Genomic DNA, 15,680 nt, shown 5'->3' on the forward strand with positions numbered 1-15,680 from the left:
GCAGGCCTTGAATTTGTGGTCCACCTGCCCCAGGCTCTGGATTGGCTGGGATCACAGGCCAGCATTTTTTGCTCTTTAATATGCTCATGAATAAGGAAGAGATAATATCTTTTTAGTTTTTACCACAACATGGTTTCAAAACTCCATGGTGTTGAAATAGTAACTTAGGCATAAAGAAAATTTGCCAATTTCTTCAGGGCAGTTGTGAAAATGTGTCAATAAAAACACATGTACACACATACCACACACACACACACACTTTCAAAACATTCCCTTTTTTTTGGTTTTCTGAGACAGGGTTTCTTTGGAGCCTGTCCTGGAACTAGATCTATAGACCAGGCTGGCCTCCAACTAACAGAGACCTGCCTATCTCTGCCTCCCAAGTGCTGGGGTTAAAGCCACCACTGCCTGGCTTCCAAACCATTCCTAATCCAACATGTTAGACCCTCTGGTTCCTGCTGACTCCCATATTTTCTAGTCTTTGATTAACAAAGGGATTTTCTCAGAAAAGGCTATGTGTTTATGTTTACCCTTATTGTTAGCTTGATAGGACTTAAAGTCATGTAGGAGACAAACTTCTAGGCATGTCTGTGAGGACATTTCCAAAGAAGTTTCAAAGAGGTACAGAGTCATTATCAACAGGTGGCTCTGTTCCATAGACGGGGCTCTAGGAGGAATACAAGGGAAGTACTCGCACTGGCCCTAAAGGATGCTGTGTGATCGGCTGCCTCACGCTCCGTGGCCATGACTCTCCTCCCAGGATGCACCATGAGTCTCTTTCCTTAAGCTGCATCTGTCAGGTGTTTGTCACAGCAGCCAGAAAAGCTGCATTTCTGGATGTTATGACCTCCCATCTCAAATCATCAGAAGCTTCATTAGCAGAGTTTTATATAGTTCCAATTCTAGAACCTATTATTTCATTTATTATCATACATTTAAATTTGAGCTAATGAGCAATTGCTGCTGTTAGAATGACACACACAGTGGATGACCAGAAGCAGACTGCCTCAGAACGTGGGTTCTCTATGCCTCGGTCTCATCTTTAGAAAGGGGATAATCTTATATAATCACACAGGTAAAACACTGTGTCACATACATTGCTTAATTATGAGCCTCAGATGGTGGGGATGAGGGCAGCAGCCAGCACTACCCAGCAGGCATTGTGTGAAAAAGAGCTCCACCCTACAGCGGGTCTATGAAAAGCAACCAATCCCCACTAAGTGTGAGACCTACTTCCGTCTAACTGAATCCAGTCCCCAACAATACTGTCCCCGAATTCCAGCCCTCCACACATAAATGACGGATTCTATGGCAGGCCTTGAACTTGTGGTCTACTTTTTGCTCTAAACTTGACTGTTTCATAGTTTTTGATCCAAAAATAAAGAGATTTAGATTCCCTAAGTGAGACAAAGTGCCAGGAAGACATGAGAGACTCCGTTCTCCACATGGTTCTGCAGTTGTGAAGTACTTACTTATTAGAGTAGCAATAACTTCAAAACAGATGAGCTGATTGTTCTGGAATAACTTTACAAATGGAAAGGCCAAGAGTGGAAGATACGGTGTGTCGCTGAAGATCGAGGACCAGTGAGCTAAGGCAGAGAGGGTTCTGGAAATAGAGAAAGCAAATAAAGCCCAGAAAGGGACTGCACCAGTAGAATGTCTGAGTAACTCACTCAGCCTGGGTGGAGACTTTCTCCCTCACCCCATCACACAGTCCCCTCTAGAAGCACTGGGTGGTGGCGGCACCCGCCTTTGATCCCAGCAAGGAGGAGGCAGGGGCAGACAGATCTCTGGGAACTGGAAGCCAGCCTGGTCTACATTGTGAGGTTCAGGCCAGCCAGGGACACATAGTGAGATCCCATCTCAAAATAAAACCAAAACAAACAAAACACACACACAAAAACAACAACCCCAATCCGCCCTCACCACCACAAGAACTCAACCCCATATACAAGTGGTGGTAATACACAGACACTGCTCCTTGCCTTGAGTTTTCAGTCAATACTACACCATGCCCTCAGGATGTTTTCTGGGGGCCTACAAGAGCCTTGTGCTGAGGTATCTTACTTATTTAAATAAGATTCCTGTCATTGGGCCTTAGGGTCTTCTGCTTTCATAAACAATGATGCTCTGAGTATCTTACACATGCATCCTTTTCATGTGGGAACAGACTTGGGTAACACGTAAGACATGCACAGCTGCAATTTCAATAGCCGATGGCATGTATGCTCCACAGGATGTCTGTTTACATTGCTGACAGTGTGAAGGATGTCTGTTTACATTGCCACCAACACCGTGAAGGACGGTCTGTTTTCTCAAGACTCTTGAAAGTCTTATCAACATGCCATGATGGTTATTCTTGGTTGTCAACTTGACTACATCTGGAAATAACTAAAACTGGAGTGGCTGGGACACTTGTGATGGATTTTTTCTTGATTAAATCATTTGAAGTGGGAAGACCCACCTTATCCAGGTTCTACCTTCTGGTGGCAGCCTGTGCAAAGGAAGGGGGAAGGAAGCTTCTTCTCTTTGTCTTCTTGCCTTCACTCTTGCTGTCAGTCCATTCTCTCACAGGCATGAGAGCTATTTTTTCAAGACCGGAGTACACTAAGACCAGCTAAGACATCAAGCCTCATGGACTGAACAACTCCTGGATTCTTGGACTTCCCATTGGTAGACAGCCATTGTTGGACTCAGACTGTGAGCCATTCTAGTAAATCCCCTTTCTGAACGTGTGTGTGTGTGTGTGTGTGTGTGTGTGTGTGTGTGTGTATTTGTTCTATCAGTTCTGTTCCTCTAGAGAATGCTGACTCATACACATTTCTGTTGAACTTATTTTTTAAATTTAGTATTTCTATTACATTTTATTATGATGATGATGATTTTTGTTTTTTGAGGCCGGTTTTCTCTGAGTAGCCCTGGCTGTCTTGGGACTCCCTCTATAGAGCAGGTTGCTGTGAGTAGCCCTGGCTGTCCTAGAACTGGCTTTGTAGACACCTATTGCACAGGATGGTTACAATGGTAAAATGAGCAGAGAAAAGTGAAACCCTGTTCTCTTTCCTGATCCAGTCCACTGCAAAGGCCTATGTTTAAATCTAGGTTTATAATGTATAAACTTATTATTTGGGGCACTCTAAGATTTACCATTTTGAAAACAGGAACCTTGTCTTTCTTTGTGTGTGTGTGTGTGTTTTCATGTGGGGAGGTACAGGTGTGTGAGGAGCCCTGCCCATGTGAGGCGGTCAGGGGACAATCTCAGCTGTTGTCCTCAGGTGTCCTTCATGTTTTGTTTGAGGCAGGGTCTCTTCCTGGCCCAGAACGTCAGCGATGGAGCTGGACTCACTGACCACTGAGCTTCCAGGGATCTGCCTCCATTGTAGCACCACTGGGATTGCAAACATGCACCCGCACCCCAGATTTTTATGTGGGTTCTGGGGATTTAACTCAGATCCTGCAAGACACGTGCTTTATGAACTGAACTATTTCCCTAACCCCCCACCACCCCCGGACAATTTTTTTTAATAGAAATTTTCCGCATAAGAGAGAAGGAATGACAGAATGGTCATTCTGTCAGATGGCCAGTGTTTTGTTAATCTCTGGGATGCAATGAACGAATCCAGATGATGATCGTCAATGACCAGGCCCACTTCAAGAGAGAAACAATCAGTGGCTACAACCCTCCTAACGTGAGTACACGAAACCACCAACAATGTCACCCTGCAAACCACCAAGTGGGGACAATGGCAGTGTGCATGCTCAGGTTAGAGGAATGCTGCCTCCAGCCTTTAGAGGCATGCGTGTAAACGTCTAGCACGGTATGTGCATGTACGTCCAGGCAGGCAGCGGGAGACTACTGTGGAGAGGGTGGGATGATGGAACAAGATGGGCCACGAGCTGGCAACTGCGGAAGCTAGCGATGGCACAGGCTTATCGTTAAGGTGTCCCAGTTTTCACAAGCTTGTATCTTTTCATCATAAAAACTTAACTCTGAAAAAGGCCTTGGATTCTAGAGACTAGAAGCAATTTCAGCCCCCAATAAAAGTGACCGGATCACATCACCCAACCACTCCATGCCTTAGTTTCTCTACCTTTAATATAAATTAAATACGTATGTACCTAACAATGAAGACATTTGTGCTCAGCCTTGTGACACGACATGATGTCACCTACAGAGTTCACACTTGAGAATTGTGTGATCCAGTTACAGAAAAAAAAGAATCTCACAATGTTTTAATTAAGTTTCCAGTTTTGTGCTGAGTCACCTTCACAGCCATGCTCAGCTTGGTGCATCGAGAGGGCTGCAGCTGGCGCACTTGCGTACCTGGAAATACTAGGCTTAAGATTAGCATTTACCAAGTGTCTACTATGTAAGCATTCCAAGTGACACTGTCTTCAAATACCCCAATACTCTCACAATGCCAGGTTATGAGCTCCAACCTCATAAGGATGGGGGAGGAAAGACATACCCTTTATCATTTATTAGACGATGGACTCAAGAGTCCAAAGCTGGGTCATCTGTCTTAACGCCCAAGCTCTTTCCATTACTTTGCAGGAACATAACACAAACTAACATCCATACATGACGCATGTATGTTTTGTTTTTAAAATAACCCTACATATCTGGAACATAACACAAACTAACATCCATACATGACGCGTGTATGTTTTGTTTTTAAAATAACTCTACATATCAGGCAAGGACGGTCAACACTGACCAAGCAGGACTCTGAGAGGGGTATGGGAGCCCACACTTCTTGGCTCACATCCCTGCACATCGCTGCCGTGTGCTGAACGTACCTTTGCAATACTCTGAGCAGTTTTCTGCTTTTGATGGGGTATTTCTTCTGAAGGTTGAGATAAGCCACATGGGTGCCCTTGTCCACCAAGCTACTAAATGCAGCATGGTTTTCAGGCAGTTGTAGTAAAGAGCGCCAAATAAACATTCTGAAATAAAACATTAATTTTAAATAAGAAAAACTTGCTTTGAGTAAGACTGACTTAGATTGGAAGGATTGGAGGTTTACCTGTATTTTGTTGGATATTCCCCATAGCCTTTTAATAAGATCTGCAAACGTTTTTTATTTAATCCTTCCGACAATTCATTCTATAAAAAAATCGTATCAGCAAGTGACAATTGTGCAAATGACAACGTGGTACTCTAGCTCACAGTAACTTGCAAACTTTAGAGCACAGCCCTCGAGAAAGGCACGATGGCAATCTCAGCACCCAGACACTGGGCTGGAGGATCACGAGTCTGAAGCCAGCCTGTGCTGCAGGGAAGACCCTGTCTCAAACAACGGAGCAAAACTGAATACAATACACAGAAAGAAATGTTCCCGGCCCCAGGCCCTGGCACACAAGTTTCCTCCCTCCTCCCCTCAAGTCTAGCCATCCATAGCAAATGAAATCCACTCCTATCACCCTCCTAACAAAGCACCAAGCATGAAGACACCAGCATAACACAATGTGAGCTGCTTTTCACTAAGTGGAGTCTGCTTTATATGCGGAAGCTTTATAATTTAAATGCTTATAGAAAAAATTATTAAAATCAATGTGAAAGCTACCAAGTGTGCTGAGTTATGGAATAACTAGAACTCTCTCTTCTGCCTTAGGAATGTGAATTACCTCAACGGCTTAGGAAAACAGACAGTATTTACTAAAAAAAAAAAAAACCTATGGTGTATCAAGGGGCTAAGGTGTGAGGCAGAGCACATACTTAGTACATACGTGTAATGCAGAGTTCAATCTCCAGCAAAGAGAGCCTGCTCACGGAGGCAAAGGGCGTGTCTAAGAGGGAGTGGTAACATCCCATTCTTTGGTGTGGGTGCTGGCAGCATGGGCACACCCAGTTTGGGATAATTCACTGTGTACTTCACGTGTGTATTGTATTGTCAATAAGAAGGCATTTCGAAGAAAATGTTAAACATTTTGATGAATTTCCTTTCTGTTTCAATATACTACATATGCTTTGTAGAAATAAACATTAAAAAAGAATAGAAAATCCATTTTAGTAAAGAACATGGGTCAATGAGATGATCTGAGATGGCTCAGTGTTTTGGTACCTAAGTCTGACCCTGGGAACCCACAGTGGAAGGAGAGAACTGCCTTCAAAGTTGCCCTGATCTCAACAAGGTCACATATGCCAGCACGCGTGCACACACTCACACACATGCACACACACACACAATTTTAAAAATCAAAACTTTCTGAACTCTTTCTCTCAAGGCGATCCCACTACTGGCTGCCTCCAAGGGGTACAATGACAAACTCCAGAGGGCGTAGGTAAAAAGCATGCTTCCTGCTTTCCCTTCATAACCTTCTACAGCAGCACTAACAGAAATCCAACACAAGTCACAAATGGAATGTGATAAAGGTTGACAGAAACAGAAAAAAATCAATTTCATAATATAATTTAAACCAACATAACCAAAATAATCACTTTAACACATGACCGCTATAAAATCAATTCATAAGATAGTTCATATTCTATGCTTTCCTACTTTCTTACTGCATGTGTTTTACAGTTAAAGCATCTTTTAAAAACATTTATTTATTTAGTATGTGCATATGGAATGTATGTGCATGCATGTGCACGTGTGTTTTTATTCCACAACACACGTGAAGATCAAAGGACAATTGCCAGAGTTGGTTTTTTTCCCCTACTATGTGGGGTCCAAGGATGGAACTCAGCTGTCAGGGTTTGTTGTGTGTGTTTTGTTTTGAGATAGCGTCTCACTGTGTAACCCAGGTTGATCCCAAACTCACAATCCTGCCTCTACCTCACACGTGTGCGCTGGGATTACAGGTGTGTGCCACCATGATAGGCTAAGTCTAGATTCAGAGTACCACACCAGCCACACACCAGCCCAGATGAGATGAGCTGACAGCAGGGTCTCAGCCAGCTGGAGTTTAACTATAATGTATTCTTACCTCTTTGTTTTCTAAATCACCCGTCAGGTCTCGCTTGAGTATTCTGGTTTGAGTTTTGCTCTCTTTAGATTTTGCTGGCCGCTGTACTCTTCCTGACCCCATTTTCATCTTAAGAGCACTGGAACTCAGTGCATTACTAGGCAAATCTTCAATCACTTTAACTAAGGGAGGAGGCGGCTGAAAGAGGAGATAAAAGATCCCATGTATTTATGGACCTATATGTGTCTTCCACAGTGGGTATTCTTGGAAGGTAGGCGATTCATCAACTTTACATCAACAGCATGCTTTACTTTGTACACAGCTGTCAAATTCCCTTAAAGAATAAATAAATATACATGATTATGAACAATAAGTAGAATTTATTCCCAAAAGGTTGCAAACCCCTTTGCACAGAACGATGAAGTCAGCACATGACATGACACAGAGAAGGCATGGCTAGACGGATGTCCTGGGGGGATGCTGAGGAAAGCACCCCAACAGAACAGGCCCAGGGCTCAAGAGAAAGTCCTGCAGGAGCGCGGCGGGGTCCCCTGAACTGCCAGAGGTCAGGGACTGCGGTCTGCACAGCCACGGCTGTGGGTCCCTTCCCCCATCAACTGCTTAAGAGGCAGCTCAGGCAAGACCAGGCAGAGCTAAGAGCTCACCTTTAGGGGCTGTCAAGTGGGGAAATCTAACAATTTACTCCCTACAACATTTCTTTCCTTCACAAAGGGCACTCTGAAATCAAAAGGTCTTCCTTATTCAAAGGAAATGAACACGTGGGGTCACATGGGCTGAGATCTAAACACAAGGCACAGAGCCCACTTCTGTGATTTAATTCTTCACCTCGGGATGGAATCAAAACGACTCGACCGAATTATGGTCATCCTCTAACACTGCTGAACTGTTCATTCCTTAACTTCAGTCCATTCTAAGTTCCCACTGAAGTCTCAGTTCTGAAATGACTTCCTCATCCTTGGCTTCAAGCACAACCTCCCCGAGGCTAGAGCTGGGGCACTGGACTCAACCCCTCTTCTGTCATGAACACGGAACAATCCATTGTCTCCATTAGAACATTAGAAGTTCTCTAATGACAACGAGGCACAGTAAAACTCGGAAGAAAGGGGCCCAGGAGGGTCAAGGTTTGTACAGGAAATGTGGCTAGACATCCACACAGCTGTAACAGCCGCAGACACACCGGACAATGTGCCCTAAAAGTAAAAGAGGGTTCCACTTTGGAGCTCGCTTTCCTTGGCTGTGTTCCCAGGTGCTGGGCACAGCAGTGTAAGCAGGTGGCTCACATTGAACAGAAAAACCAAACAAAAAGGCTAAAGACACTCAGTAAGAGCACTTAATACACCCATGATTTTAAAAAATAACATATATTAAATGTTCCAACATATAAAAAGCACAGAGCTTGATATCTATAATTGCATATTTTATATAATATAGTTTATATGTAAGAACAGATTATAACCTCATATGGTAAAAATACATACAAACACACATTCATGAACACATATATTACATGAATCTTGTCATTTCAAGTATAAAATCACATAGAATTATCTCAAGCTCTGAATGAGTAGAAACAGAACCGCTGGCTCCAGGAAAAGTTAGAGAGCCGCAGTCACACGTCATCAACTGACTTGCACTACATAGCCTTGTTTTGATATGGTTTCTGTTTAAAGAAATCTTACTTGAAATACATTATTGACTTCAAAGCTAATAGCAATAGAACTCATGTCTAAATGAATTTAGGATAGATATTTTCCCTCTAAAGATGCACACAGCACAGCTTTCTGTGCTTAAGAAATCCAAACTGTGCCTCAGAACTATTCTTGGGGGGGGGGGGGCGGGCAGCATGAATAATGAAATCACAATAAAAAGATCCAAAGTCTAAAATGCAAGACTTGTGACTTTATACACAGACTTGGAAAGATACTGTGCTTGTAGTATGAGAGGTAAACAATAAAAGCCTTGTCCTACTCAACTTTAGCTGGGTCCAAGGGTATTAAATGAGTGTGGGAAAATGCAAGAGGGAAGCTACTAAGTATTAACAAACGATAAGGACAGGTGAGTGGCTCAGATGGGACAGACAACAATACACAGGCCTGATGACCTGAGTTCTACCCCTGGGTCCCACAATGTGGATGGAGAGAACCGCCTCCTGAGAGCTGACCTGTGACCACCAAACTCATGCATGGCCCACATGCGCCTACACCTACACTAAACATTTATTAACATTACTAACATGATAAAACATTTATAGCTAAAACATTAAGAAATGATGACAATGGGCTGGAGAGATAGTGGTTGAGAGCGCTAGATGCTCTTCCAGAGGACCTGGGTTCAATTCCTAGCACACACAGTAGCTCACAACTGTTTGTAACTCCAGTCGCAGGGGATTGGACACCATCACACAGACATACATGCAGGCAAAACACCAATGTGCACACAAAAAAATCATTAAAAAAAGATGATGAAAACATTATTTTAGATAAATGTCAGTAGAAGATGGACTGAGGAGAGGGGGTAGCCCTTAATACTGATTTTAGGAACTTTGTTTAAATTACTCTAAGTTGGAATTAGTTAATAAAGACCAAGATAGAGAACAGGTCGCAAAGTCAGATGATAGACAGAGAAGATGATAACAGATAGATGATAAGAGACAGATGATAGACAAACAGTAAGATACTAGACAGATAAGAAGATAGACAGTAACAGAGATGATGAATAGATACATGATAGGTAATAGATTAGACAGACAGTAACAGACTGACCATGGATAGCTACATGATAGGTAATAGATAAGATAGAGGATAGATAGACAATAGGTGGAGGTAGATTTTATATATATATATATATATATATATATATAATTTAAGAAATCCCATGACTTAGCAGACTAGATTAGAAAAGAAACAAAAAAGGTCACAGCATCAAGGCTTGTAACCTACAAGATGAGAAGAAAGAGCAAGCCAAAACAAAGCCACGGGATTAAAGACTTCATCTGTAAGAGAGACCCAGGGTTACACTAATGGGCTGAGCACCATGCTGAGAAGGAGCCTGGTGAGGAATCAGAGCTGGAGATGCAACTCTTGCAGAGCCAGGATATAGCAAAAACCAGATGTCCTGGAGACGTTGGAGAACAGCACAGAAGAAACACTGCATTCTTGGTGGCACCATACTGAAGTGCAGAGAGCAGATTCCGTTCCTGGATGACATACCTTATTTATTTCTTGTGTTAAAGCCTGAACCGAATATATGTTCAGGCTTCCATTTTCCATAATAGATGCTATGTATCGACCGTGTGGGCTAATTACTGATGAGCTAATTCCTTCTTCAACACTCCCAATTTCGAAGAGAAGTTTACAAGTCTGGATGTTGACAAATCGCATAATCCCATCTTGACTCAGCACACCAAGAACCTGAGTACACAGAAATAATGGGGCTGTCACATTTGAAAGCCAAATGCCTTTATGTGTATAAAGAGAGACTATGCACATGTGTGTTCATTTACACACATGCCATGTAACTATATTTTAAAACTAATGTATTTGTTTTAAATAATTTCTAAGAGGGCAGCTCAACTTCCAGTGAGCCACTGCGCATTCTAAGAGCACTAAGGATGGCTTGTGTGGCTGTGCCTGACTCTGGCACTCGGTATGGAGACCCCCCTGGGAAACTGTGGAAGGCTCTGGCTCCCAAGCAGGCTGCCTCCTTTACTGAGACACAGGATCAGTTGCTGACCCTCCCCTCCACACTGCTGTAAAGAGACCCATGTGCTCTTACCGAAGGCTCCCTACTCTACCAATCCTCAGCTGTCTAACTGATATTTGTAGGATGGACTGAGATTATGGGTTGTATACTAGATTATGGTACAGGAGTAGGGGCACAGCTAGGCTTCAAAGGGAAAATAATTTAAGTCATATAATTTGAAAACATTCCATGGATAAACCCTCTTGCACCCGTGGGCTAGGGAACAATGGCTGTAAGCTATACCACATATGATTCGTTGACATTCCAGCATTGTGTTGTTGTGTGGTGTTAACAGGAAAAACATGCTTGTCCACTGGCTGGCTGGCTGGCACAGCCCTCCACATGTGCAGCACACAGGCTGTCCTGAGGGGAATTTGGAAAGACCCTGTTCTAATTACAGACGTCTTTGTGAGACTACGTCAACTCTGGGACTTTTATGTTACAAACAGGATATGGAAAATGATATTTGCAAAGATGTATTGTTATCCAGTGAGGCATCATTTATAATGAAAAGGATTTAGAATATATTAAGTGCCCAATAACAGAGGGATAGTTAAAAGAAAAACATGAAATAAAGGCGTTTTGTACTAATAAAGAATCATTACCAAAGAAGGTATAAGGCTGTGTAGAGAGAGAAGACATGTTACATATAACAATAGTAGTGATAGGTAGGAGTGAATAACTAGATGAAGAGGGGACAGGATGGGGCTTACCACCGATGCCGTTTTGTAAGTTTACAATTCCAACCCTAAGAATGAATTAACAATATAGAAATCTTAAGTAAAACAAATAAGATGCCCATGTGCTTACATACTGCATGTGTGTGTATAACTACATAAAACACACATGAATTTAACTTGGAAATTCATGACTGTCAGTTTAAAGCTAAAACAATTATTATCAGTAATATTAAATAAAGAACACAAGATTTTGAGTTCTTTCTTCACACATACACAAACATACTTAGAATTTTAGAATCCTGTTAGTCATGCTGTGAGTTACAGAAGAGCCCACGAAGATGAAGCTGGGATGCAGTTGAGGTGGGGCATTATGGGGAGGTGGAGGGAGGAAGTGTGGTGGGCATGGCTAATATAACATTGTATAAAGGTGGAATCTTTCAAGAATAAGGAAGAAGAGAAGCGTGTGAACAAGAAGCCAACATGCCCTGGAAGCGGGAGCTGGCTCTGTTACTAACCTGATTAGACCCAGCGTCAAAGCTATCAGGGAGGAATTCCAGATGGCGCACAGCTCGGACCTTAGTGGGCATCTGGACGATTCTGAAGAGCTCTGTGGTCTCCAAGCACCACAGGTGCAGGTGGTTGGATTTGCCTCCAGCAGCCAAGGTTCGGCCATCTCTACATTTAAAACCAAAACCAAAACAGTGAGGGCACAACATCCGTGCATGCGTGCGTGTGTGCGCGCATATGTGTGTAAGTACTCCCTGCAGGGATGTGTGTGTGGAAGTACTCCCCCCCCCCCAGCTCTGTGTGTGTGTAAGTACTCCCTGCAGAGATGCATGTGAGGTAAACTACAGACTACAGTCATGATACCCACGGGCACCTCTGGCCGTATGCAACTCCTGAACTCTGGGAACACATTATTCTCCCCAGAAATGGAAAGCTTTATGTGGCCTGTGGACCACACAAGGCGGCTCAGGCTTTCTGAAGAGCTGGAATTTGTAGCCATTGCTGATTTGTTGAATGAGTTACCAGGGACTGAGGCATGTTTATATTTTAAACATCGTTTTTAAAGATTTATTTATTAGCCAGGCAATATTAACATGCACCTTAATTCCACCACGTGGGAGGCAGAGGCCAGCAGATCTTTGTGAGTCTGAGGTCAGCCTGGTCCATAAAGTGAGTTCTAGGACAGCCCTTTAGAGCTAAACTGAGAAACCCTGTCTTGAAAAACCATTTGTATGAATGTTTTGCCTGAATGTTTGCATGGGCATCATTTATATGCCTGGTGCCCTTAAAGGCCAGAAGAGGGCTCTGGAACCCCCAGAACTGGAGTTATGGGTGGACCTGAATCACCATGTGGGTGCTGGGAACCTGATGTCCTGTGCAAGAAAAAGGCAAACAAATAAACAAACTTGACGCCAGCCGGAGGAAATTTTGTACAGCTGTAAGCAGAGGCCCCAAACGCTGCAAAGGAAGACTTGCTCATGGAATGACATGAACAGACCAACTGTAGGAACATTTGCAGAAATTCTACATTCACTAGTAAAAGTACTGAGGAAGGAAGGTAATTCTTATATAAGGAGAGGTAAGAAACAGTCTGATGGGAGCGGAGGGAAGGAAGAGACAAGAAAGAGAGGGAGGAGGCCCGCAGCAGGTGCCATCCCGGGTGACAAGGCAGGAGTGTGGATTTACTGAGTACAGTGGAAAGTTCAAAAGGGAATTAGAAAAGTGATACCATGTGTAATGGTGTGCAGACTCCACTCTACTGGGCTGGCAGAGACATCTAGGAAGCAGGAATAAAGACAGACCAATCAGTATATTACAGTGTCTGCAAGAGACTAGGATAAGAATTCTATGCCAGTGGGGGAGAGGGGAGGAACATGAAAAATTCACTATATGTTTGGTAGAGTTGGTGAGATTTCCTTAAGGCCTAAGAAAAAAATGGGAGATTTTGGGAGGCAAAGGCAGGCAGATCTCAGTGAGTTCGAAGCCAGTCTGATCTACAGTGCAAGAGAAACCTTGTCTTGAAAAATCACAAAACAACAACAAACCCAAAAGCAAAAAAAAACAAAAAAACAAAAACAAACAAACAAACAAACAAACAAAAACCAACCAACCAAACAACCAACCAACCAACCAACCAACCAACCAACCAAACAACCATCCATCCATCCATCCAACCAACCAACCAACCAACCAACCAACCAACCAACCAACCAAACAAACAAACAACCAAACAAACAAACAACCAAACAAACAACCAACCAAACAAACAAAAAACCCAACTCATCTCCTAGTCATCCACAGGGTCTGGGAAGGGTTATAAATGACTAGCCCATCCATGAGTCTCCCTGGCATTTAGGGTTTCAAATCATCCTTTCCCTTCATCTCAAACTCACTCTTTAGAGAAACAGCTGATTGTGGGCTTGGAACAATCTGGAACACTCAGACACACCAGAGAGCAGAGAGCCCAGCAGCTCTGGCAGTATCACAGATGACAGGGCAATATCAAAAGGGTTTAAACAAATTTGAAGAGAGTCCCACTGTTGGGAAACGAGAGAACCAGGTATAACTACCACGGCTTGAGGCTTTCCAAGGGCAGTAAATTCATGAGTCTGAAAAGATTAATGATGGGGCGGGGGCTAATGGCTTTCTTTGGAAGATGCCAATAAACTAATGCATTACTTTGAAAACTGGTTTTAGAAAAAAAGGGGAAGCATTAGGCTGGCTGAGGCAGGAAGATAGCCATGAGTTTGAGGTATGCCTGTGCCACAGAGGTAGATCCTGTCTCAAAATAAAACAAAACAAAAACAAACAAACAAACAAACAAAAAACCAAGCAAACCCCAAAATAATAGCAAAACAACAAAGGGAAAGCAGGGGTAGGGGATCAAGCATCAATCTGCCCATCCACTGTTTTCCACAAGCTATGTCAAAGTGAGTAACGTTGGCTTTTAGAATTTCTGATTCATAAGTGGCGAGCGGCAGAATCTGAAGCGAAGGAACAATAGAAAAGGAACTAGAGTGAGGGGCATCAGAACTGAAGCTATTACTAGGCCAAGAGTGACGGAGCTAGAGTAGCTAACGAACCAAGGACAAGAGGACTGCACAGCACTAATGTTCTAGTACCTCACACCATGCTGAGGGAGGTGGTGAGTACAGACTCCACCCAGGTTCTGAGAGACCCCGGCCCACGCTGCTCCTGATAAAAGTGCTTAAACCACCATGTCTTCGCCTTTACCTGGGTAGAGCCCTTGTTTTCAGGAAATACAGGGGTAAGCAGTGCAGGGGACGAGATGACAAACGGTCACATCGAGCAGCACCACACGGAGAAAGATCAGACTACAGAAACAGTTGTGTCCTCATACCTTCCCTGATGGTGTGTGTGTGTGTGTGTGTGTGTGTGTGTGTGTGTGTGTGTGTGTGCAGGTGCATGTGGAGGCTGAAAGACATACACACAAGCTATCTGTCTGTCTGTTGTCTGTCTCATTTTGAAGCAGGGACTCTCCATGGCCTGGAACTTGGCCAACAGCTAGGCTGGTTGGCCAACAAACCCTACAGACTTGCTCGCCAGCACCTTCCCAGTTGTGTGATTACAAGAATATACCACCACACCTAGCTTTTTAAAACCAAGCCAAACAAACAAACAACCCCCCAAACCATGAGTTTTAAGGATTGAATTCAAGTCTTTAAGACCTTGCAAATGTTTATTTATTGAACAACTTACCTAGTCCCTCAACCACAAGAAAAAATCTTCTTGAGCTACACCAGCCAAATGAGATGTGTTCAGCTTGCTGTACTCCCAAATTGGAGCACAGCTGTCATCAGCACCAGCGATTTGACAAATAACATACGTCTGAGCAATGGCTATAGGACAATTTTAAAAAGCGCTTGCTAATTTGTACAATTTGATCATAATAGTATGGTTATGTTCCCCAAAGGTAGAAATACACATTGAAATATCTACCAACAAAATGACACATGTAAGCTTTGCTCCTAAGCAATACAACAGAGAAATGGACAGACACAGAAACAGGAACAGACTTGGCTGACAACTGTACACTCCTCAGGAGTCTGTAGATTTCTCCATTTCTACATATACTTAAAAGTTTGCACAAGAGCTGGGCAGTGGTGCTGCACGCCTCTAATCCCAGCACTTGGTAGGCAGAGGCAAGGAGTGTGGTCTACAGAGCTAGTTCTAGGACTACCAGGGCTACACAGAGAAACCCTGTCTTGAAAGTTTGCACAATAAAGCCAAATGTCTTCGGATCACAGTTAAATCTGAAGGAATTGTTTTTTTCCAGATTCTGAATGGAAACTAAATTTCTTA

The 15,680-nt window shown here is 43.2% G+C and overlaps 1 protein-coding gene across 1 annotated transcript in view; it reads right to left on the reverse strand.

Annotated features, from left to right (window-relative positions):
* The window catches only part of Tbc1d31 (TBC1 domain family member 31), a 50,666-nt gene that overhangs the window by 14,928 nt on the left and 20,058 nt on the right, over nt 1-15,680 (reverse strand). Inside the window, exons 6-11 of the mRNA XM_051202521.1 lie at nt 11,867-12,026; nt 10,140-10,340; nt 6,931-7,107; nt 5,025-5,104; nt 4,798-4,944; nt 1,473-1,606 (exon numbers count right to left, since the gene is read on the reverse strand). Coding sequence (XP_051058478.1) covers nt 1,473-1,606; nt 4,798-4,944; nt 5,025-5,104; nt 6,931-7,107; nt 10,140-10,340; nt 11,867-12,026 — 899 coding nt within the window. The remainder of the gene's footprint in view (nt 1-1,472; nt 1,607-4,797; nt 4,945-5,024; nt 5,105-6,930; nt 7,108-10,139; nt 10,341-11,866; nt 12,027-15,680) is intronic.

This window comes from Phodopus roborovskii, unplaced genomic scaffold, assembly GCF_943737965.1.
Source record: "Phodopus roborovskii unplaced genomic scaffold, PHOROB, whole genome shotgun sequence".
Classification (NCBI taxonomy): domain Eukaryota; kingdom Metazoa; phylum Chordata; class Mammalia; order Rodentia; family Cricetidae; genus Phodopus; species Phodopus roborovskii.